The sequence below is a fragment of the Heteronotia binoei genome, chromosome 1 (assembly GCF_032191835.1).
Source record: "Heteronotia binoei isolate CCM8104 ecotype False Entrance Well chromosome 1, APGP_CSIRO_Hbin_v1, whole genome shotgun sequence".
Classification (NCBI taxonomy): Eukaryota; Metazoa; Chordata; class Lepidosauria; order Squamata; family Gekkonidae; genus Heteronotia; species Heteronotia binoei.
This window is the reverse complement of record NC_083223.1, coordinates 281,566,239-281,590,250: the sequence shown is the minus strand read 5'-3', so window position 1 is coordinate 281,590,250 and position 24,012 is coordinate 281,566,239. Positions and strand designations below refer to the sequence as shown.

Here is a 24,012-nt window from a genome sequence, read left to right as displayed (position 1 = left end):
CAGAGGTGGTTTGCCTCTGCATAGCAATCTTTTGAATTTCTGGGTGGTTTCCCCTCCAAGTAATAACCTTGCACCCTTCTTAAATCTTCGTTCGCGAAGCCAAGCCGAGAGAGAGAGAGAGAGAGAAATAACCAGGGCTTACCCTGCTTAGCTTCTGACATCTGACCAAGATAGGGCTAGCCTGCGCCATCCAATCAGAGGAAGAGATGTTCAGAGAGTACTACGATCGGGTTCACAAAACCTGCTGGTAATCCCCGGGCCAAAGGAGGCCCGTCTAAAGGCCACCAGGGACCGGGCCTTCTCAATAATGGCACCTTACTGGTGGAACCAGCTGCCGGAGGAGGTGCGGGCCCTGCGGGACCTAGGGCAGTTCCGCAGGGCCTGTAAGACAGCCCTCTTCCGGCAGGCCTATAACATCTAACCGACAATGAGAACATCTTTTGGATGGAACAAAAATGCATCTACAGACCGCTGGTTTTATTCTTACTCTGTTTTATCAATTATTGTTTTAACTTATTTGTAAATGTTTTAAACCAAATCTATGTAAATTATAATGTTGTAAGCCGCCCTGAGACACTTCGGTGAGAAGGGCGGGATATAAGTCCAAATATAAATAAATAAATAAATAAAGAGGTGGATTGCCATTGCCGGCCTCCGTGCAGCAGGCAACGGCGGGCCACCTCTGAACGTCTCTCGCCTTGAAAACACCCTAAGTTGGCTGTTCTCCACAGAAGACATGGAGAAAGAGCGGCACAGGCTTCTCCAGGGGTTCATGAGGGCTGCTGGGGGCGTGGCAACGCCCCTGGTGGCTGGCTGGCTGCCCACTCTCCTAATCCAGGGATTGTTCTGCAGCTGCGCCTCCTATTCAAGGGAAAAGGTAGGTGGGGAGGAAGAGGGGGGAACCCTCAGAAAGGCTCGGGACCCGCGCTCCTGTGCGCTGCGGCTGATAGCAAGGCTTGATTTTAAGTACAAGTCAGACAGAAGTGATCCCACAATTGTCCTAGACATACCTGCAAAGAGGGCCACATTGGTCTGTTTTGCATCGAAGGGGCATCTGGCCTGTCCGTTGAGTTCTTCGCCCTCCTGCTCCAAGCTACTGATCTAGGAGTCACAGAAGGGAGAGATGTCAGAAGGCAGTCCAAGCCTATCCCGCCTCCCTCCACCCCAAAATCAAGGAGGGTCCCGCCCCCACCCCCGGCCCCCGGATACTGCAGCATGGCTGCCTCTGACCCCTCAGGCAACTTCAGGAGGCCAAAGTACCCATCATGCATTGACATATATGGACATCCGAAGCTGCCTTTGACTGAATCAGACCCCCCTTGGTCCATCAAAGTCAGTATTGTCCACTCAGACCGGCAGCGGCTCTCCAGGGTCTTCAAGCTGAGGTTTTTCACACCTATTTGCCTGGACTCTTTTTAGTTGGAGATGGGGGGGATTGAACCTGGGACCTTCTGCTCACCAAGCAGATGCTCTAAAACTGAGCCATGGCCCCTCTCCACCCTGGGTCCATCAAAGTCAGTCTTATCTACTCAGACCGGCAGCGGCTCTCCAGGGTCTTCAAGCTGAGGTTTTTCACACCTATTTTCCTGGACCCTTTTTAGTTGGAGATGCTGGGGATTGAACCTGGGACCTTCTGCTTCCCAAGCAGATGCTCTACCACTGATCCACCATCCTTCCCCTAACTGGCAGTGGCTCTCCAGGGTCTCAAGCTGAGGTTTTTCACACCTACTTGCCTGGACCCTTTTTAGTTGGAGATGCCGGGGATTGAACCTGGGACCTTCTGCTTCCCAAGCAGATGCTCTACCACTGAACCACCATCCCTCCCCTAACTGGCAGTGGCTCTCCAGGGTCTCAAGCTGAGGTTTTTCATGCCTACTTGCCTGGACCCTTTTTAGTTGGAGATGCCAGGGATTGAACCTGGGACCTTCTGCTTACCAAGCAGATGCTCTGCCACTGAGCCACCGTCCCTCCCCTAATGCACTGCACCGTCCTGCCCTGTCCAGCGTGGGTTGGAAGGGCTACAGTTGTCTCTCGAAGAGCCCTGCCTTTTTGTACCTTGTAGGTCCGACACATGGGGTTGAAGGCGTTTGTCCCGCAGGCTAAGAGGGTTTGGTCGTTCTTTGGAACCAAGACTTTAATGTAGTTGTAACATTCATTCTGCAAAAAGCAAGAAAGCAGAAGGGTAAAGGCTCAGCTTACTGGAGAGGGGAGGAATAACGATGCCATTTCACACGGCTTCTCTGTCAGTGGTGAGTCGGCTCAGGGTTGGAGATAGAACTTCTCGCAAAAGGGGATGAGATAGATTCACGGTAAAGGGAAAGGTGGTCCCCTGTGCAAGCACCAGTCGTTTCCGACTCCGGGGTGACGTTGCTTTCACAACGTTTTCACGGCAGACTTTTACAGGGTGGTTTGCCATTGCCTTTCCCATTCCTCTACTACGCTTTCCCCCCAGCAAGCTGGGGACTCATTTCACTGACCTCGGAAAGATGGAAGGCTGAGTCAACCTTGAGCTGGCTACCTGAACTCAGCTTCCACCAGGATCGAACTCAAGTCATGAGCAGAAAGCTTGGACTGCAATACTGCAGCTTATCACTCTGCATAGTCATGGTGACTAAGTGGAACCTCTGCATTCAGAAGCACCAAATCGCTGAATCCCACAGCCAGGAGGCAACATCAGGGGAAGGCCTCGGCCTCTATCCCCTGTTGTCAGCCCTCCAGAGGAACTGGCTGGCCACTGTGTGAGACAGGAGGCTGGACTAGATGGACCCTCCCTGGTCTGACCCAGCAGGGCTCCTCTGTTGTTCCTCTCAGGGGAAGGCCTCGGCCTCTCTGCCCTGTTGTTGGCCCTCCAGAGGAACTGGCTGGCCACTGTGTGTGACAGGAGGCTGGACTGGATGGACCCTCCCTGGTCTGACCCAGCAGGGCTCTTGTGATGTTCTTCTCAGGGAAAGGCCTCGGCCTCTCTGCCCTGTTGTTGGCCCTCCAGAGGAACTGGCTGGCCACTGTGTGAGACAGGAGGCTGGACTAGATGGATCCTCCCTGGTCTGACCCAGCAGGGCTCTTCTGAGGTTCTTCCCAGGGGAAGGCCTCAGCCTCTGTGCCCTGTTGTTGGCCCTCCAGAGGAACTGGGAGCCACTGTATGAGACAAGTGGACTACTGTTCTGATCCAGCAGGACTCTTCTGATGTTCTAATGACTTGATAAAGGAACCTCAACAGCTCTTACCCGAAGCTTTCCTCTCATGGCGCAGTTAACCATATCCTGGGTCTTCCATGTGAGATGCTGGGGGAGGAGAAGAGGACAGAGAAATCAAAAGAACGTGATTTTCATTGGAAAGATAAATTGGATTCTAGATAATACGCAGGATATTTCTGTTACAGTTTCTCAAGCACCGCCTGGAATCGTGAAAGCAGAGTCCAACAGAGTGTTTTCCAGTAGAACTGTGTTCTACGTAGGGTATGGCTTCAGCCTATTGGAGAAGGGTTCAAAGCAGCACATAAAATATCCCAATAGGACTGAGTTCTAGGCAGCCTGTAGAAGTGTCCAACAGGAGAGGGGATTGGATAAACATCTGGAGCAGAGGTCCATCGGTGGATATTAGGCACAAGGTATAGATGGAACTCTCAGTCTGGGGCAGTGATGCTCTGTATTCTTCATATTTGGGGGGGGGGCACAGTGGAAGGGCTTCTAGTGTCCTGATCCCCCTGGTGGATCTTGTGACGGCACCTGGGGTTTTTGGCCACTGTGTGACACAGAGTGTTGGACTGGAGTGGCCATTGGCCTGATCCAACATGGCTTCTCTTATGTTCTTATGTGACACAGAGTGTTGGACTGGAGGGGCCATTGGCCTGATCCAACATGGCTTCTCTTATGTTCTTATGTGATACAGAGTGTTGGACTGGATGGGCCATTGGCCTGATCGAACAGGGCTTCTCTTCTGTTCTTATGTGACACAGAGTGTTGGACTGGATGGGCCACTGGCCTGATCCAACATGGCTTATCTTATGTTCTTATGTGACATAGAGTGTTGGACTGGATGTGCCATTGGCCTGATCCAACAGGGCTTCTCTTCTGTTCTTATGTGACACAGAGTGTTGGACTGGATGGGCCACTGGCCTGATCCAACATGGCTTCTCTTATGTTCTTAGTATATGGATCCATCTCGATAGCAGCCCCCTACTGGTGGAACCAACTAACGGAGGAAGTTAGACCACACTCTTCCGGTTGGCCTTTAACTGATTCTGAGTCACCGTTATTGTCGGAGACAATTTAAGAAATACTGAAGCCATCGGAAGTGAAACAATGCCAAATGATACTAGCACCAGAGTGCTTTTAACTGTTGAATTTTAAATTATGATGTATTAATGTTGTGGAATTTTATTGATTATTGTGATTTTATTGGTGTGAGCTGCCCGAAGCCTGCTTCAGCTGGGAGGGCGGGATATAGTAAGTCGAATATAATCAATCAGTTGATCAATCAATCTAATTCTCAAGTTGATGACAACCAAATGTGAGAGACTTTCCTGTCCACAGTGATGGACTCCAAAAAGACCCCCCATGAGCTACAAAAAAGGCCCATAAGAACCTAAGAGAAGCCATGTTGGACCAGGCCAACACTCTGTGTCACATAAGAACATAAGAGAAGCCATGCTGGATCAGGCCAGTGGCCCATCCAGTCCAACACTTTGTGTCACATAAGAACAGAAGGGAAGCCCTGTTGGATCAGGCCAGTGGCCCATCCAGTCCAACACTCTGTGTCACATAAGAACAGAAGGGAAGCCCTGTTGGATCAGGCCAGTGGCCCATCCAGTCCAAAACTCTGTGTCACAGAAGAACATAAGAGAAGCCCTGTTGGATCAGGCCAATGGCCCATCCAGTCCAACACTCTGTGTCACATAAGAACATAAGAGAAGCCTGGGGTCTGGCTGGTTGCCCGCTCTCGTAATCCAGGGATTGTTATGCAGCTGCACCTGCTATTCAATGGACAAGGGAGGAGGAGGAGGGGGAATCCTCAGAAAGGTTCAGGAGCTGTGCTCCGGTGAGCTCCTGCTGAACTCAAGGCTGGCCTGGCTGCTGCTTAAAAACTGCCTGTGAGGGGGAGTCGACCACCTCCCTCCGTAGCTGATCCCACCGTTGAACAACTCTTGACAGTAAAAAAAAAACCAAACCCTTCCTAATATCCAGCTGGTCTCTTCCTGCCCACAATTTAGACCCGTTCCTGCAAGCCCTCTCCTCTGCCGCCCATAGGAACAGCTCCCGGCCCTCCCGTAAGGGACGCAGCCCTGCAGAGGCTTCGAGAGAGCCATCCTGCCGCCCCTCAACTTCTTCTCCAGCCTGAACCTTCCCAAACCCCACAGCCTCCCCTCCCCTCCTCCAAGGTCTTTGTATCGCAGAGTGCCATCGTTCACCTCCTCACCCTGGTCGGAGAGAAATCGTCCTTGGTCCTTCGAAGATCAAAGGCGTAGACGTGGTCTCTGGGGACAAGGGAAGGGTGGGAAGAAAAGAAAGGCGTCAGTGGCCACGTGGCCGGATCCAAGCATCAGGCGGGGAGAGGAAGCTGATTTTATAAGCATTCATGTTACCTGACCCCCACTCGCCCTCCCCCCACCAGCACCAGTTTTTCTGCTTGCTAACCCCAGGTGTACCGGATTGATTTGTAATAGGGTTCCTCCACAGCTTTCTTTGCCCACTTCCCTGGATCCCATGGGAGAAACACAAAGCAAGCACCTTTAAGACCAACAAGTGAAGAAGAAGAACTGCAGATTTATACCCCGCCCTTCTCGCCGAATCAGAGTCTCAGAGCGGCTCACAATCTCCTCTGCCTTCTCCTCCCACAACAGACACCCTGTGAGGGCGGTGGGGCTGAGAGAGCTCTCACAGCAGCTGCCCTTTCAAGGACAACTCCTGCCAGACTATGGCTAATCCAAGGCCATTCCAGCAGCTGCAAGGGGAGGAGTGGGGAATCAAACCCGGTTCTCCCAGATAAGAGAGCTCTGGCTGACCCAAGGCCATTCCAGCAGCTGCAAGGGGAGGAGTGGGGAATCAAACCCGGTTCTCCCAGATAAGAGAGCTCTGGCTGACCCAAGGCCATTCCAGCAGCTGCGAGTGGAGGAGTGGGGAATCAAAGAGCTCACACACTTAACCACACCAAACTGGCTCTCAACATTTTGTGCTAACGTTTTAAGCATGCTTTAAGTTTGTTTGTTTTTTAACTTTGTTTGTCTGTGTCCTTTATAAAGTTTATATCTCTGCTACTTAATCTTAAATAGGTATGCACATGGCCTGGCCCAACCTGACATAGGGTTGCCAATCCCCAGGTGGGGGCAGGGGATCCCCCAGTTTGGAGACCCTCCCCCCGCTTCAGGGTCGTCAGAAAGCGGGGGGAGGGGAGGGAAATGTCTGCTGGGAACTCTGTTATTCCCTAGGGAGATTGATTCCCATAGAAAATCATGGGGAATTGATCCACGGGTATCTGGGGCTCTGGGGGGGCTGTTGTTTGGGTTAGAGGCACCAAAATTTTCAGTATAGCATCTAGTGCCTCTCCCCCAAATACCCACCAATTTCAAAAAGATTGGACCAGGGGGTCCAATTCTATGAACCCCAAAAGAAGGTGCCCCTATCCTTCATTATTTCCTATGGAAGGAAGGCATTGGAAAGGTGTGCCGTCCCTTTAAATGTGATAGCCGGAACTCCCTTTGGAGTTCAACGATGCTTGTCACAGCCTTGATCTTGGCTCCACCCCTAATGTCTCCTGGCTCCACCCGCAAAGTCCCCAGATATTTCTTGAATTGGACTTGGCAACCCTAAGCTGACATGGCCCCGCTAGAGATGTGAAGGCCCAGAAAAAAGCCGGAAATTTTTTTGGGGGGTCGGGGAACCAATTTCCCCCAGTTTTTTTTTTAAGCCCTTTTTGGGTTTTTTTCCTGAAAAAATGGAAAAATTGAAAAAAGAAAAGAAATTGATTATGGAATGCTTTATGTTAACATGATGAATGGGTTTTAAAAAAAAAATTGTATTTAATGCTGTGGAGAGAAAATATGAATAATTGTTTCTTCTGGATTTTTAATAATTGTTTTGTGAACGTTGTTTTTTTTTGTCTGTTCCACATCAACTAGTAAACAGTTCAGGAGACTGTGGCTCCGTTTGTTACATTTGCAAATAAATATTATTGAAAAAGTAAATTCTGTTTGTAATCATCGTTTGGATGCACTATATTTTTTAATATGCTAGTTGCGACCATTTCATGCCAAGTAAAGCTGCCCGTAGTCACATTTCATGTTCCTAAAGTAACAGAATAGCTTTCAGCCTGGAAAAGAAAAAAGGAGTGCTAATGTAGCATTTTTTTTTTCAATTTTCCCGAAAATTTCCGTTTCCTCCCGGAAAAAAACAAAATCCTAGAGTCATAGAGTTGGAAGGGTCATCTAGTCCAACCCCCTGCACAAGGCAGGAAACTCACAAATACCTCCCCCTAAATTCACAAGATCTTCATAGCTGTCAGATGGCCATCTAGCCTCTGTTGCAAAACCTCCAAGGAAGGAGAGCCCATCACCTCCCGATGACAAAGCCTGTTCCACTGAGGAACCATTCTTAACAGTTATAGAATCATAGAATTAGAAGGGACCTCTAGAATCATCTAGTCCAACCCCCTGCACAAGGCAGGAAACTCACAAACACCTCCCCCCTAAATTCACAGGATCTTCATTGCTGTCAGATGGCCATCTAGCCTCTGTTGAAAAACCTCCAAGGAAGGAGAGCCCACCACCTCCCAAGGAAGCCTGTTCCACTGAGGAACCGCTCTAACAGTCGCTAGAATCCTAGAGTTGGAAGGGACCTCAAGGGTCATCTAGTCCAACCCCCTGCACAAGGCAGGAAACTCACAAATCTCTCCCCCTAAATTCACAGGATCTTCATAGCTGTCAGAGGGCCATCTAGCCTCTGTTGAAAAACCTCCAAGGAAGGAGAGCCCACCACCTCCCAAGGAAGCCTGTTCCACTGAGGAAATGCTCTAATAGTCATAGAATCCTAGAGTTGGAAGGGGCCTCCAGTGTCATCTAGTCCAACCCCCTGCACAATGCAGGAAACTCACAAATCTCTCCCCCTAAATTCACAGGATCTTCATAGCTGTCAGAGGGCCATCTAGCCTCTGTTGAAAAACCTCCAAGGAAGGAGAGCCCACCACCTCCCAAGGAAGCCTGTTCCACTGAGGAAATGCTCTAATAGTCATAGAATCCTAGAGTTGGAAGGGACCTCCAGGGTCATCTAGTCCAACCCCCTGCACAAGGCAGGAAACTCACAAATCTCTCCCCCTAAATTCACAGGATCTTCATAGCTGTCAGAGGGCCATCTAGCCTCTGTTGAAAAACCTCCAAGGAAGGAGAGCCCACCACCTCCCAAGGAAGCCTGTTCCACTGAGGAAATGCTCTAATAGTCATAGAATCCTAGAGTTGGAAGGGGCCTCCAGTGTCATCTAGTCCAACCCCCTGCACAATGCAGGAAACTCACAAATCTCTCCCCCTAAATTCACAGGATCTTCATAGCTGTCAGAGGGCCATCTAGCCTCTGCTGAAAAACCTCCAAGGAAGGAGAGCCCACCACCTCCCAAGGAAGCCTGTTCCACTGAGGAAATGCTCTAATAGTCATAGAATCCTAGAGTTGGAAGGGACCTCCAGGGTCATCTAGTCCAACCCCCTGCACAAGGCAGGAAACTCACAAATCTCTCCCCCTAAATTCACAGGATCTTCATAGCTGTCAGAGGGCCATCTAGCCTCTGTTGAAAAACCTCCAAGGAAGGAGAGCCCACCACCTCCCAAGGAAGCCTGTTCCACTGAGGAAATGCTCTAATAGTCATAGAATCCTAGAGTTGGAAGGGGCCTCCAGTGTCATCTAGTCCAACCCCCTGCACAATGCAGGAAACTCACAAATCTCTCCCCCTAAATTTACAGGATCTTCATAGCTGTCAGAGGGCCATCTAGCCTCTGTTGAAAAACCTCTATTGGGGTTTTTTTCTGACCTTCAAAAATTCCAGAAATTTTACATCTCTAGGCCCGGCCCAACAAGGTCTCATTTATGTCGGATCCGGCCCTCATAACAAATGAGTTTGACACCCCTGACCCAATTTGCCGAGTGGCGCGGCCGGTTCTGCCGATTGCCTCAAACAAAATGGCTGCCGATCCCCCCGCTTACCGGGCTGCGATGAACAGTGTTTGGTTGAGTCGCAGCATGCTTTGGAAATCCAGGCCCAGCTGGGCGGTGTCATTGTCCCCCGGAAGACCTCGGAAATAGGGACACTGGGCCGTGCCTGGTGGGAGGAAGAGAGATATCCTGTTACAAAATGTCTTCTTTTTTGGCAGGACACTCTAGGACCTCAAAGAGCACAAAGCAGCAGGGCTCCTGTCCCACTCACCCCCTGCAAACTTCTGCATTTCTCCTTGGTGAAATCATTTGACGAGAAAAGGCAAGGGGGAGGGCTATTCCAGATAGGGTTGCCAACCTCCAGATAAGAACATAAGAGAAGCCATGTTGGATCAGGCCAACGGCCCACTCTGTGTCACACAGTGGCCGAAAAAACCCAGGGGCCATCAGGAGGTCCACCAGTGGGGCCAGGACACTAGAAGCCCTCCCACTGTGGCCTCCCAAGCACTAAGAAGGCAGAGCATAACTGCCGCATTCATAAGAACATAAGAGAAGCCATGCTGGATCAGTCCAACACTCTGTGTCACATAAGAACATAAGAGAAGCCATGTTGGATCAGGCCAATGGCCCATCCAGTCCAACACTCTGTGTCACATAAGAACATAAGAGAAGCCATGTTGGATCAGGCCAGTGGCCCCTCCAGTCCAACACTCTGTGTCACATAAGAACATAAGAGGAGCCATGTTGGATCAGGCCAATGGCCCATCCAGTCCAACACTCTGTGTCACATAAGAACAGAAGAGGAGCCATGTTGGATCAGGCCAATGGCCCCTCCAGTCCAACACTCTGTGTCACATAAGAACAGAAGAGGAGCCATGTTGGATCAGGCCAATGGCCCTTCCAGTCCAACACTCTGTGTCACATAAGAACATAAGAGGAGCCATGTTGGATCAGGCCAATGGCCCATCCAGTCCAACACTCTGTGTCACATAAGAACATAAGAGAAGCCATGCTGGATCAGGCCAATGGCCCATCCTGTCCAACACTCTGTGTCACATAAGAACATAAGAGAAGCCATGTTGGAACAGGCCAATGGCCCATCCAGTCCAACACTCTGTGTCACACAGTGGCCAAAATATATATATCTGAGTTTAGGATTCCCAGCTCCTGTCTCACGTCTCACTCACCTGCCAAGCTGATGGTGCTCACAGGAACGAGGTCCTTTGGAAAGGAGGCTGCGGACGCAAGGACCGAGAGGAGAAGGAGGAGGCCAGGAGGGAGGGAGGAAAGGAGCATTCTCAGGAAGTTCCCGGGAGGAGAGCAGGACCGAGCGAGCCAGACCCTAGGAATGAATCATGCTTCTTTCTGGAGACCCTGGAGAGGAGAAGCGACACAAGGGAAAGGAAGGGAAAGGTCAGTTTTCACAACAAAAATGCTGGTGCAGGAAAGCCTCGTGTGGCTCTCGAACTGTGGCCGAAAGTCACTGTGCTAGAATGCCCTTGGAGGTTTTTAAGCAGAGGCTAGATGGCCATCTGACGGCAATGAAGATCCTGTGGATTTAGGGGGAGGCGTTTGTGAGTTTTCTGCATTGTGCAGGGGGCTGGACTAGATGACCCTGGAGGTCCCTTCCAACTCTATGATTCTATGATTCTCCTTCCTTGGAGGTTTTTCAACAGAGGCTAGACGGCCATCTGACAGCAATGAGGATCCTGTGAATTTAGGGGGAGGCGTTTGTGAGTTTCCTGCATTGTGCAGGGGGTTGGACTAGATGAACCTGGAGGTCCCTTCCAACTCTATGATTCTATGATTCTCCTTCCTTGGAGGTTTTTCAACAGAGGCTAGACGGCCATCTGACAGCAATGAGGATCCTGTGAATTTAGGGGGAGGTGTTTGTGGGTTTCCTGCATTGTGCAGGGGGTTGGACTAGATCTCCTTCATGCAGAAGAAGAAGAAGAAGAAGAAGAAGAAGATGATGATGATGATGATGATGATGATGATACTGGATTTATATCCCGCCCTCCACTCTGAATCTCAGAGCAGCTCACAATCTCCTTTATCTCCCCCCCCCCACAACAGACACCCTGTGTGGTGGGTGGGACTGAGAGAGCTCTTAGAACAGCTGCCCTTTCAAGGACAACTCCTATGAGAGCTATGGCTGACCCAAGGCCATCCCAGCAGCTGCAAGTAAAGGAGTGAGGAATCAAACCCGGTTCAGCCAGGGAAGTGTCCGCACACTTAACCACTACTGTACTGGTTCTCATGTTGGTCTCATGTTGGCCTAGGGGGGCCAGGTCCAATTCAAGAAATATCTGGGGTCTTGGGGAGGGAGGGGGCAGCCAGGAGACTTTGGGGGTGGAGCCAGGAGTAAGGTTGTGACAAGGACAACTGCACTCCAAAGGGAGTTCTGGCCATCACCTTGAAAAGGACCGCACACCTTTCAAATGCCTTCCCTCCGTTGGAAATAATGAAGGAGAGGGGCACCTTCTTTTGGGGCTCGTAGAATCTGTTCCCCCTGGTCCAATCTTTTTGAAATTTGGGCATATTGTGGAGAGACAGCCCCCCTGCCCCCCTCCCCCCCAAGAGCCTCAGATATCCACGAATCAACTCTCCAATTTACGCTATTTCCCTTTAGGGAATGATGGAATGCCCAGCAAACATTTCCCTCCCCCTTTCTGATGAACCTGAAGCAGGCAGAGGACCTCCAGACCAGGAGATCTCCTGCCCTCAGCTGGGGATTGGCAACCCTATGTGGGCCCTATATTTGCTGCTCAGTAGCACCACCGCTGCCCGTGGCCAGAGGGTGCCATTGCAGCTAGCAGCCCAGCAAGGGGTCACAAGACACCAGCAACCAATAACATTCCATCCTGATCCTCGATGTCTGGACAATATATCGTCCGGACCTCGGCTGAATGGCTCACAGTTTCTTTTTGCATTTCTCAGAAAACGACGTACCCGGCCAGATGGTGTTCCCAACGCTCAGAGATGGGATACCAGGGATCTTTTCTGCTGGGCACCACCTGCTTCCCGAAATACCCCTTTTGAACATCTTCCAAATATGATTTCATGTTTCATAAAAGCCGAGGCCCTCCCTGGATGTTGCCTCTTGCCGCTGGGATTCAGAGGTTGATTGCCTCTCAGTGTGGAGGTTCGCCTCTGCCACCGTACATAAGAACACTAGAGAAGCCATGCTGGATCAGGCCAGTGGCCCATCCAGTCCAACACTCTGTGTCACACAGTGGCTAAAAAGACCAGGTGCCATCAGGAGCTCCATCAGTGGGGCCAGGAGACTAGAAGCCCTTGCACTGTGTCCCTCCCCCAAGCACCAAGAAGACAGAGCATCACTGCCCCAGACATAACAACATAAGAGAAGCCTTGTTGGATCACGCCAATGGCCCATCCAGTCCAACACTCTGTGTCACACAGTGGCCAAAACAACCAGGTGCCATCAGGAGGTCCATCCGTGGGGCCAGGACACTAGAAGCTCTCCCACTATGCCCTCCCCAAGCACCAAAAATACAGAGCAACACTGCCCCAGGCAGAAGAACATAAGAAAAGCCATGTTGGATCAGGTCAGTGGCCCATCCAGTCCAACACTCTGTGTCACACAGTGGCCAAAAACCCCAGGTGCCATCAGGAGGTCCATCAGTGGGGCCAGAAGACTAGAAGCCCTCCCACTTAATTGCTTAATTCCTCTCTACTGTTGCCCCCCCACAAACACCAAGAATTCAGAGCATCACTGCCTCAGTCATAAGAACATAAGAGAAGCCATGTTGGATCAGGCCACAGGCAGAAGAACATAAGAGAAGCCATGATGGATCAGGTCAGTGGCCCATCCAGTCCAACACTCTGTGTCACACAGTGGCCAAAAACCCCAGGTGCCATCAGGAGGTCCATCAGTGGGGCCAGAAGACTAGAAGCCCTCCCACTTAATTGCTTAATTCCTCTCTACTGTTGCCCCCCCACAAACACCAAGAATTCAGAGCATCACTGCCTCAGTCATAAGAACATAAGAGAAGCCATGTTGGATCAGGCCACAGGCAGAAGAACATAAGAGAAGCCATGTTGGATCAGGTCAGTGGCCCATCCAGTCCAACACTCTGTGTCACACAGTGGCCAAAAAACCCAGATGCCATCAGGAGGTCCATCAGTGGGGCCAGGAGACTAGAAGTCCTCCCACTGTTGCCCCCCCCCCCAAACTTCAAGAATTCAGAGCATCACTGCCTCAGACATAAGAACATAAGAGAAGCCATGTTGGATCAGCCCAACGGCCCATCCAGTCCAACATTCTGTGTCACCCAAAACAACCAGGTGCCATCAGAAAGTCTATCAATGGGGCCAGGACGCTAGAAGCCCTCCCACTATGCCCTCCCCAAGCACCAAAAATACAGAGCATCACTGCCCCAGACAGAAGAACATAAGAGAAGCCATGTTGGATCAGGCCAGTGGCCCATCTAGTCCAACACTCTGTGTCACACAGAGGCCAAAAAAAACCAGGCACCATCAGTGGGGCCAGGATACTAGAAATACCACTGCTGCCCTCTCATGCACTAAGAATACAGAGCATCACTTGCCCCAGACAGAGAGTTCCAACAATACACTGTAGCTAATAGCCACTGATGGACCTCTGCTCCAGATGTTGATCCAATCCCCTCTTGAAGCTGGCTATGCTTGTAGCCGCCGCCACCTTCTGTGGCAGTGAATTCCGTGTTAATCACCCTTTGGGTGAAGAAGGACTTCCTTTTATCCGTTCTGAAAGGAACGGATAACAGCTAGTAGCTGGCAGCCATCGATAGACGTCTCCTCCATGAATCTACCTGAGTCCCTTTTCGAGCTGTTTATGCTTGTGGCCATCTTCACACCCTCCGGCGGAGAATTCCACATCTTTATCTTTCACCGCGTCAAGTCGTCTTTCCTTGTATCCCTCCCAAACCGACCCAGTGGGGATCCCAGGAGATCGCCAGCCCCCACCTGGAGTCTGGCAACCCTGCCTTGAACACGGAAGCACCGTCCAGCAACTCTTGGCTCCTTTGAGCCCAGCTGGCAACTCTTGCACCCGCTCCCCGTTACGGACAGATGGATATTGAAGCTCATTTTCCACCGGCCATACCTGAAGCCCGCCAACACTATAAATATCAGTGCTGTTCCCCGTCCCGTTAATTTAGTGAGTATGCAGGGGATTTAACACCCCCCTCCCACCCCACCTGCTCCTTCCCGCTGCCAGCCCTACAACAGCTGGCGTTGCGACTCCTGTTTCAGTGATAGTCCCCTTCCAGAGACCGGAGAGGGCGGCTGGTTTGGGAAGGACTTGGGGGGGAAACGGGGACACGGGCGGAGAGGGCAAAGGTGGAGATCGCGAGCTCTCCAGACCTTGCAACTCTCTCCGATCTCTGCTTCGCTGTAAACATCAGGTCGTAAGGCGGAGGAAAAGAATCAGAAACGCCATGTGTGCAGCTTCAAGGGCTCCCTCGACAGCACTCTCCCCCCCCACCGTAATGCTTAGAGCAGGGGTGTCAAACATGTGACACGGGGGCCAAATCAGGCCCCTGGAGGGCTCCTATCAGGCCCCCGAGCGACTGGCTGCCGTCTGCTTCCTTCTCCCTCACTCTTGCTTCCTTCTGCAACACAGCTTGCGTTTCTAGGCTTGCTCAATCGCACAGGAGCAAAACCCTCCATTTTCTCCATTGGCTGAGGCTCCTCCCTTCGAGAGGACGGGGGGGGAGGGATAGGTTGCTTCGCCAAGCTCTCACAATCTCACGGCAGAGCAACTGAGCCAAGCCTCTCTTCCTTCTATTGGCTGAGGCTCCTCCCTCTTCTGGACCCCTGGGGAAGGAAGGAAAGAGCAAGAGCTTCCTTTGCCCAGTTCCCTGGATCCCATGGGAGAAAGACAAAGAAAGCACCTTTAAGACTAACGAGTGCTAATATTTTAAGCATGTGTAGTTTAAGGTTGTTGTTTTTTTAAAAAAATCTTTAATTGTGTTTGTCTGTGTCCTTTATAAAGCTTATATCTCTGCTACCTAATCTTAAAATAGGTACACACATGGCCCAGCAAGACAAGGTCTCATTTATGCCTGTTTTGGCGGGGAGGGCGGGGTATAAATAAAAATTTATTATTATTATTATGCCTGATCTGGCCCTCATAACAAATTAGTTCGACACCCCTGGCTTAGAGTTTATACAGTGGTTCTGACACGCAGCCTCTGCCTTTCAGGTGCTTTCTGAAAAAAAGCCCTGCGAGGTAGGATTGGATGATTTGCTCCAAATAGCAGGTGGAAGAGCGGCTCAGTGAAAGCCGCTGTGTTCGTACCGATGAGAAAAGCACCTATTGGCTAGTGCCCGCATGGTCACAAACACCAGCGGGTAGCCACGAGGCTCTGCGGTAGAAGAGCTAGATTCGAATCCAGGAGAACCTTAGAGACGAAGAAGCTTTTGCGGGGGATGAGATTCGGCGAGTCAAAAGCTCCCTTGGTCAGGCTGATTTGACTCTCAACAGCTTATAGCAGGACAAGCCTATTCAAGAGCCCCAAAAGAAGGTGCTCGTATTCTTCCTAATTTCCATTATTTAAAAGGTGTGCTGTCCCTTTCAATGCGAGGGCCAGAACTCCCTTTGGCGTTCAATTGTGCTTGTCACACCCTTGCTCCTGGCTCCACCCCCAAAGTCTCCTGGCTCCACCCCCAAAGTTCCCAGATATTTCTTGAATTGGACCTGCCAACCCTAGTTGTGAAGGTGGCGGAAGGAGACAGAGGAAACCTAAAGCGAGGCTGCGATGCAGACACTCATCCCAGGCTAACCTCACCTGTCCCCTCCCGCAAGAATACTTCCCCTGTCACAATTTAAACTGGAAGTGCCTTGGGGACAGAGACCTCTTGCCTCCCCCGCCTTACAGAACAAAGCGTCTTCAACTCCCTCCCGAGGCTTTCTCAGGAAAGTTCCCTATTCCCGACTCCAATTAGCCGGTCCCTCGTACTTCTCCAGGGGCTGCTTCTGCTGGCGTCACCAACCAGCAGGACCCGCAGGCTGGTGACGCAGGCGAGACCCCCGCGGAGAGGCAGCTGCTGTGCTTTCATCGGTTACCTGGCAGATCCCAGAGTCCGTTGGGACTTTGGGGGAAAGATGACAAAATGTGCTTGGGTGCCAGGCTTCCAGATGTTCCCGTCTGATGCTTGCAGACAAAAAGGGCGCAACACGGCACAATCCTATGCTGGGTTGCTCTGGTCTAGATGCGGTTGCCAACCTCCAGGTGGTGCCTGGAGATCTCCCGCTCTTAGCCACAGTGTGTGTGTGTGTATGTGTATATATATATATATATCTTATTGGCCACTGTGTGACACAGAATGTTGGACTGGATAGGCCATTGGCCTGATCCAAAATGGCTTCTCTGATGTCCTTATGTGACACAGAGTGTTGGAGTGGATGGGCCATTGGCCTGATCCAACATGGCTTCTCTGATGTTTTTATGTGACACACAGTGTTGGAGTGGATGGGCCATTGGCCTGATCCAACATGGCTTCTCTTATGTTCTTATGTGACACAGAGTGTTGGACTGGATGGGCCATTGGCCTGATCCAACATGGCTTCTCTGATGTTTTTATGTGACACAGAGTGTTGGAGTGGATGGGCCATTGAACTGATCCAACATGGCTTCTCTTATGTTCTTATGTGACACAAACTGTTGGACTGGAGGGGCCATTGGCCTGATCCAACGTGGCTTCTCTTATGTTCTTATGGAGGGCATTATACCACACGGAGGTCCATCCCAGCTCCAGAATCTGCCCTTCTCAGGTTCCATGCCCAAATCTCCAGGAATTTCGCAGCCTGGAGCGGGCAACCCTAAGTTTAAACCCCTAAAACTCAAAAGGCTTAGACTGGAGCTACTGTGCAGGTGTCAAGAGAAGGCCGTGGGCTCTAAGACCACTTGTTGGCATTCCAGAGTAACTGCCAGGCCACTGTGTGAGACAGGATGCTGGACAAGATGAACCCTCCCTGGTCTGACCCAGCAGGGCTCTTGTGATGTTCTTCTCAGGGGAAGGCCTCGGCCTCTCTGCCGTGTTGTTGGCCCTCCAGAGGAACTGGTTGGCCCCTGTGTGAGACAGGAGGCTGGACTAGATGGACCCTCCCTGATCTGACACAGCAGGGCTCTTCTGATGATCTTCTCAGGGGAGGCCTCGGCCTCTCTGCCCTGTTGTTGGCCCTCCAGAGGAACTGGTTGGCACCTGTGTGAGACAGAGGCTGGACTAGATGGACCCTCCCTGGTCTGACCCAGCAGGGCTCTTCTGATATTCTTCTCAGGGGAAGGCCTCGGCCTATGCCCTGTCACTGGCCCTCCAGAGGAACTGGTTGGCCACTGTGTGAGACAGGAGGCTGGACTAGATGGACCCTCCATGGTCTGACCCAGCAGGGCTCTTCTGATGTTCTTCTCAGGGGAAGGCCTCGGCCTATGCCCTGTCACTGGCCCTCCAGAGGAACTGGTTGGCCACTGTGTGAGGCAGAAGGCTGGACTAGATGGACTCTCCCTGGTCTGACCCAGCAGGGCTCTTCTGATGTTCTTCTCGGGGGAGGCCTCGGCCTCTCTGCCCTGTTGTTGGCCCTCCAGAGGGACTGGCTGGTCACTGTGTGAGACAGGAGGCTGGACTGGATGGACTCTCCCTGGTCTGACCCAGCAGGGCTCTTCTGATGTTCTTCTCAGGGGAAGGCCTCGGCCTCTGTGTGCAGTACTGGTCGCCGCACCTCAAAAAGGATATTATAGCATTGGAGAAAGTTCAGAAAAGGGCAACTAAAATGATTAAAGGGCTGGAACACCTTCCCTATGAAGAAAGGTTGAAACGCTTAGGGCTCTTTAGCTTGGAGAAACGTCGACTGAGGGGTGACATGATAGAAGTTTACAAGATAATGCATGGGATGGAGAAAGTAGAGAAAGAAGTACTTTTCTCCCTTTCTCACAATACAAGAACTCGTGGGCATTCGATGAAATTGCTGAGCAGACAGGTTAAAACGGATAAAAGGAAGTACTTTTTCACCCAAAGGGTGATTACCATGTGGAATTCACTGCCACAGGAGGTGGTGGCGTCCACAAGCATAGCCACCTTCAAGAAGGGGTTAGATAAAAATATGGAGCAGAGGTCCATCAGTGGCTATTAGCCACAGTGTGTGTGTGTGTGTATGTGTATATATATATATATATATATATATATATATATTTGGCCGCTGTGTGACACAGAATGTTGGACTGGATGGGCCATTGGCCTGATCTAACATGGCTTCTCTTATGTTCTTATGTTCTCTGCCCTGTTGTTGGCCCTCCAGAGGAACTGGCTGGCCACTGTGTGAGACAGGAGGCTGGACTAGATGGACCCTCCCTGGTCTGACCCAGCAGGGCTCCTCTGTTGTTCTTATGCATAGGATAGTTAACTGATAGTGTGTGAGAGAGAATGTGTGTATGGTGTATGGAAATAAATATATTTGAATCTGTTTTATATGTATTATATCCTATTAAATATCAGCAGTGGCCAAATGCAGCTCAGGAATCGCATATGGGTCTTTCACACGTTTTGTGGCTCTCGAAGCCGGCAGTTTGGAGAATGCTTTTAAAGTTAATGCTGCTTTCTTTTCACCTCTCTTTCCCCATCTATTTTCCTTCCTTCCATATTCCCTACCTCCCTCCCTCCCTCCCTTCCTTTCTTCCTTCCTCCCACTCCTTTCTTCTTTCCCTTCCTCCCTCCCTTCCTTTCTTCTTTCCTCCCACTCCCTTCTTCTTTCCCTCCCTCCCTCCCTCCCTTCCTTCTTTCCTCCCTCCCTTCCTCTTTTCCTTCCTTCCTTTCTTCCTTCCTCCCCCTCCCTTATTCTTTCCTTCCCTTCCTCCCTCCCTCCCTTCCTTCTTTCCTCCCTCCCTCCCTTCCTTTCTTCCTTCCTCCCCCTCCCTTCTTCTTTCCCTCCCTTCCTTCTTTCCTCCCTCCCTCCCTTCCTTCCTCTTTTCCTTCCTTCCTTCCTTCCTTCCTTCCTTCCTTCCTTCCTTCCTCCCCCTCCCTTCTTCTTTCCTTCCCTTCCCTTCCTCCCTCCCTCCCTTCTTTCCTCCCTCCCTCCCTCCCTTCCTTCCTTCCTTCCTTCCTTCCTTCCTTCCTTCCTTCCTTCCTTCCTTCCTTCCTTCCTTCCTTCCTTCCTTCCTTCCTTCCTCCCTCCCTCCCTCCCTCCCATCCTTCCTTCCTTCCTTCCTTCCTTCCTGCGGCTCTCAAACATCTGACATTTATTTTATTTGGGAAAATATAATATCTATATTTTTCAGTATGTATCCATACATTATACATCATTTGTATTTTGAACAATCTTTGATGTCTGCAAACCTCTAAAACTTTTCCTACGTATATGTAATCCCCTTCTGTTTTTTTCTGTATGCCTATTTCCTTCCCCCACCCCCAGAAAAAAGGAAAAATATATTATATGAAAAAGCTCTCTGTCAAAACTAGCGGTCAACCATATTTTCTGGTTATAGATGCCGTCGGTTCAATCTACTTCACACAAAGAAGGAAACAGAGAAGAAAATTAAGTACTGCTGAGATATGATGAATCCGCATTACGGGTCTTTCCCAGTTGCTTCATGGCTGCCCTTTTAGATACCGATGTCTCCCTTTTAGATATCGAAGAAGAAGATATTGGATTTATATCCTGCCCTATACCCTGTATTTCAGAGTCTCAGAGCAGTCACAATCTCCTTTACCTTCCCCAGCCCCACAACAGACACCCTGTGAGGCAGGTCGGGCTGAGAGAGCTCTTCCAGAAGCTGCCCTTTCAAGGACAGTCTCTGCCAGAGCTATGGCTGACCCAAGGCCATTCCAGCAGCTGCAAATGGAGGAATGGGGAATCACACCCGGTTCTCCCAGATAAGAGAGCTCTGGCTTACCGAAGGCCATTCCAGCAGCTGCAGGTGGAGGAGTGGGGAATCCAACCCGGTTCTCCCAGATAAGAGAGCTCTGGCTGACCCAAGGCCGTTCCAGCAGCTGCAGGTGGAGGAATGGGGAATCCAACCCGGTTCTCCCAGATAAGAGAGCTATGGCTGACCCAAGGCCATTCCAGCAGCTGCAGGTGGAGAAGTGGGGAATCCAACCCGGTTCTCCCAGATAAGAGAGCTCTGGCTGACGCAAGGCCATTGCAGCAGCTACAAGTGGAGGAGTGGGGAATCAAACCGGGATCTCCCAGATAAGAGAGCTCTGGTTGACCCAATGCCATTCCAGCAGCTGCAGGTGGAGGAGTGGGGAATCCAACCCGGTTCTCCCAGATAAGAGAGCTCTGGCTGACCCAAGGCCATTCCAGCAGGTGCAAGTGGAGGAGTGGGGAGGCCAACCCGGTTCTCCCAGATAAGAGTCCGCGCACTTCACCACTACACCAAACTGGCTCTGATGATTCCTGAGCCCCCTCATGATTGGCAAAGGCCCCTGCAACGAAGAGATCAGAAGGAAACTGGGACTGGGAGGCAAGGCCGGCCCTGGGACTAGGTGAAATAGGAGATCGTCTAGGGCGCCAGCCTTCAGGAGGCTCCAAACTGGGGACACATTTTTCTCCACTGTTTTTGAAAATTGGTTATCAGTGTGAGGGTGGGGGGGGTGTAGGCAGACGTTAGCCTTGCTGAGGGTGCCAAATAGTCTAGGGCAAGCAAGAAGGAGCTAAAAAAGATTCTTAAGTATAAGGATGCATCACTGGCGAATAAGATAAAGTCAAGATGGATCCAGACAAGCTGGAACGGGTCCGGAGAAGGGCTATGAAGATGGTGAGGGGTCTGGAGACCAAGTCCTATGAGGAAAGGTTGAAGGAGCTGGAGATGTTTAGCCTGGAGAGAAGGCAGCTGAGAGGTGATAGGATCACCATCTTCAAGTACTTCAAGAGCCAGTTTAGTGATCTCCAGGCCCCACCTGGAAGCTGGCAACACTAAGAAGTGATTCAAAAGTGCACAAATTTTGTTAATCTTTAAGGTGCTACCAGACTCTTGCTGTTTTAAGAACATAAGAGAAGCCATGTTGGATCAGGCCAGTGGCCCCTCCAGTCCAACACTCTGTGTCACATAAGAACATCAGAGAAGCCATGTTGGATCAGGCCAGTGGCCCCTCCAGTCCAACACTCTGTGTCACATAAGAACATAAGAGAAGCCCTGTTGGATTAGGCCAGTGGTCCCTCCAATCCAACACTCTGTGTCACATAAGAACGTAAGAGAAGCCATGTTGGATCAGGCCAGTGGCCCCTCCAGTCCAACACTCTGTGTCACATAAGAACATAAGAGAAGCCATGTTGGATCAGGCCAATGGCCCCTCCAGTCCAACAACTGTGTCACAGAAGAACATAAGAGAAGCCATGTTGGATCGGGCCAATGGCCCCTCCAGTCCAACACTCTGTGTCACATAAGAACATAAGAGAAGCCATGTTGGATCAGGCCAGTGGCTGCTCCAGTCCAACACTCTGTGTCACATAAGAACATAAGAGAAGCCATGTTGGATCGGGCCAGTGGCCCCTCCAGTCCAACACTCTGTGTCACATAAGAACGTAAGAGAAGCCATGTTGGATCGGGCCAGTGGCCCCTCCAGTCCAACACTCTGTGTCACATAAGAACATAAGAGGAGCCATGTTGGATCAGGCCAGTGGCCCCTCCAGTCCAACACTCTGTGTCACATAAGAACATAAGAGGAGCCATGTTGGATCGGGCCAGTGGCCCATCCAGTCCAACACTCTGTGTCCCAGAAGAACATAAGAGAAGCCATGTTGGATCGAGCCAATGGCCCAGCCATCCAGTCCAACACTCTGTGTCACATAAGAACATAAGAGGAGCCATGTTGGATCAGGCCAGTGGCCCATCCAGTCCAACACTCTGTGTCCCAGAAGAACATAAGAGAAGCCATGTTGGATCGAGCCAATGGCCCAGCCATCCAGTCCAACACTCTGTGTCACATAAGAACATAAGAGAAGCCCTGTTGGATCAGGTCAATGGCCCCTCCAGTCCAACACTCTGTGTCACATAAGAACAGAAGAGAAGCCATGTTGGATCAGGCCAATGGCCCCTCCAGCCCAACACTCTGTGTCACACAGTGGCCAAAAAACCCCAGATGCCATCAGGAGGTCCACCAGTGGAACCAGGACACTAGAAGTCCTCCCATTGTTGCCCCCTCAAGAACCAAGAATACAGAGTATCACTGCCCCAGACAGAGAGTTCCAACAATATGCTGTGGCTAATAGCCACTGATGGACCTCTGCTCCATATTTTTATCCAACCCCCTCTTGAAGCTGGCTATGCTTGTAGCCGCCGCCACCTCCTGGGGCAGTGAATTCCACATGTTAATCACCCTTTGGGTGAAGAAGGGCGTCTTTTTATCTGTTCTAACTCGACTGCTCAGCAATTTCATTGAGTGTCTACGAGTTCTACGAATGGGCATGAAAGTTGGACAATGAAGAAAGAAAAGAAAGTTGGGCAGGCTAAAAAATCACACTTTTCCTTACCTGAAATGATCTTGCTGAGGCGGAGGCGGGGGAACGGATAGAGGGAAAGAGAAGCAACCTGTTGGCCCTTTTCTTTCCTTCATGCAACATCGACTCCCTCATACCGGCTGAAAATTAATTTCTGCCGAGGCCTACTAGCTTGAAGCCCCCCTAATCCCTCGACGTGGAGAGCCAGTTTGGTGTAGTGTGCGGACTCTTATCTGGGAGAACCGGGTTTGATTCCCCACTAGGGTTGCCAATCCCCAGGTGGGGGCAGGGGATCCCCCTGTTTAGAGGCCCTCTCCCCGCTTCAGGGTCATCAGAAAGTGGGGGAAGGGGAGGGAAATGTCTGCTGGGAACTCTGTTATTCCCTATGGAGATTTATTCCCATAGAAAATCATGACCTGCAGGTATCTGGGGCTCTGGGGGGGGGGGCTGTTTTAGGGGGAAGAGGCACCAAATTTTCAGTATAGCATCTAGTGCCTCTCCCCAAAATAACTCTAAAGTTTCAAAAAGATTGGACCCGGGGGTCCAATTCTATGAGCTCCAAAAGAAGGTGCCCCTATCCTTCATTATTTCCTATAAAAGGAATTGAAAAATAAGAGAAGCCATGTTGGATCAGGCCAATGGCCCATCCAGTCCAACACTCTGTGTCACACAGTGGCAAAAATTTTTATACATACTGAACTCTCAGAATTCTGCTCTAGAAACTGGATTCTGAAAACTACAATTACCATACATATAAGAACATAAGAAAAAGGTGTGCCGTCCCTTTAAATGTGATGGCCAGAACTCCCTTTGGAGTTCAATTCTGCTTGTTGCAGCCTTGATCTTGGCTCCACCCCTAATGTCTCCTGACTCCACCACCAAAGTCTGCTGGCTCCACCCCCAAAATCCCCAGATATTTCTTGAATTGGACTTGGCAACCCTATTCTCCACTCCTCCACTTGCACCCGCTAGCGTGGCCTTGGGTCAGCCATAGCTCTGGCAGAGGTTGTCGTTGAAAGGGCAGCTGCTGTGAAAGCCCTCTCAGCCCCACCCACCTCACAGAGTGTCTGTTGTGGGGGAGGAAGGGAAAGGAGATTGTGAGCCTCTCTGAGACTCTTCGGAGTGGAGGGCGGGATATAAATCCAATATCTTCTTCTACTTCTTCAGCCTTTCCTCATAGGACTTGGTCTCCACAGGACCAGATCTGCATGTTTTTAGAAGGGGGGGGGGGGGGGCAAAATTAAAAAATGGTGCCCCCTTACGGGCCATTCTGTCTTATGGTCCCATAGAATACAATGGACTCCATACCCAATTTGGCGTCCCCCCTCCATCAGTGCCCAGGGCAAGTGCCCCCCTCTGCCCCCTCTCCCCAGATCCGGCCTTGGGTCTCAAGGCTAGAGATGTGAAGTGCTTGACCACTGAGTCACCATCCCTCCCCCAACT

The 24,012-nt window shown here is 50.8% G+C and overlaps 1 protein-coding gene across 1 annotated transcript in view; it reads right to left on the bottom strand.

Moving 5' to 3' along the window:
• The window catches only part of SEMA6C (semaphorin 6C), a 292,500-nt gene that overhangs the window by 101,709 nt on the left and 166,779 nt on the right, over window positions 1–24,012 (bottom strand). Inside the window, exons 2-7 of the mRNA XM_060256363.1 lie at window positions 10,319–10,505; window positions 9,183–9,297; window positions 5,416–5,473; window positions 3,225–3,281; window positions 2,056–2,157; window positions 1,011–1,101 (exon numbers count right to left, since the gene is read on the bottom strand). Coding sequence (XP_060112346.1) covers window positions 1,011–1,101; window positions 2,056–2,157; window positions 3,225–3,281; window positions 5,416–5,473; window positions 9,183–9,297; window positions 10,319–10,427 — 532 coding nt within the window. The 5' untranslated portion in view covers window positions 10,428–10,505. The remainder of the gene's footprint in view (window positions 1–1,010; window positions 1,102–2,055; window positions 2,158–3,224; window positions 3,282–5,415; window positions 5,474–9,182; window positions 9,298–10,318; window positions 10,506–24,012) is intronic.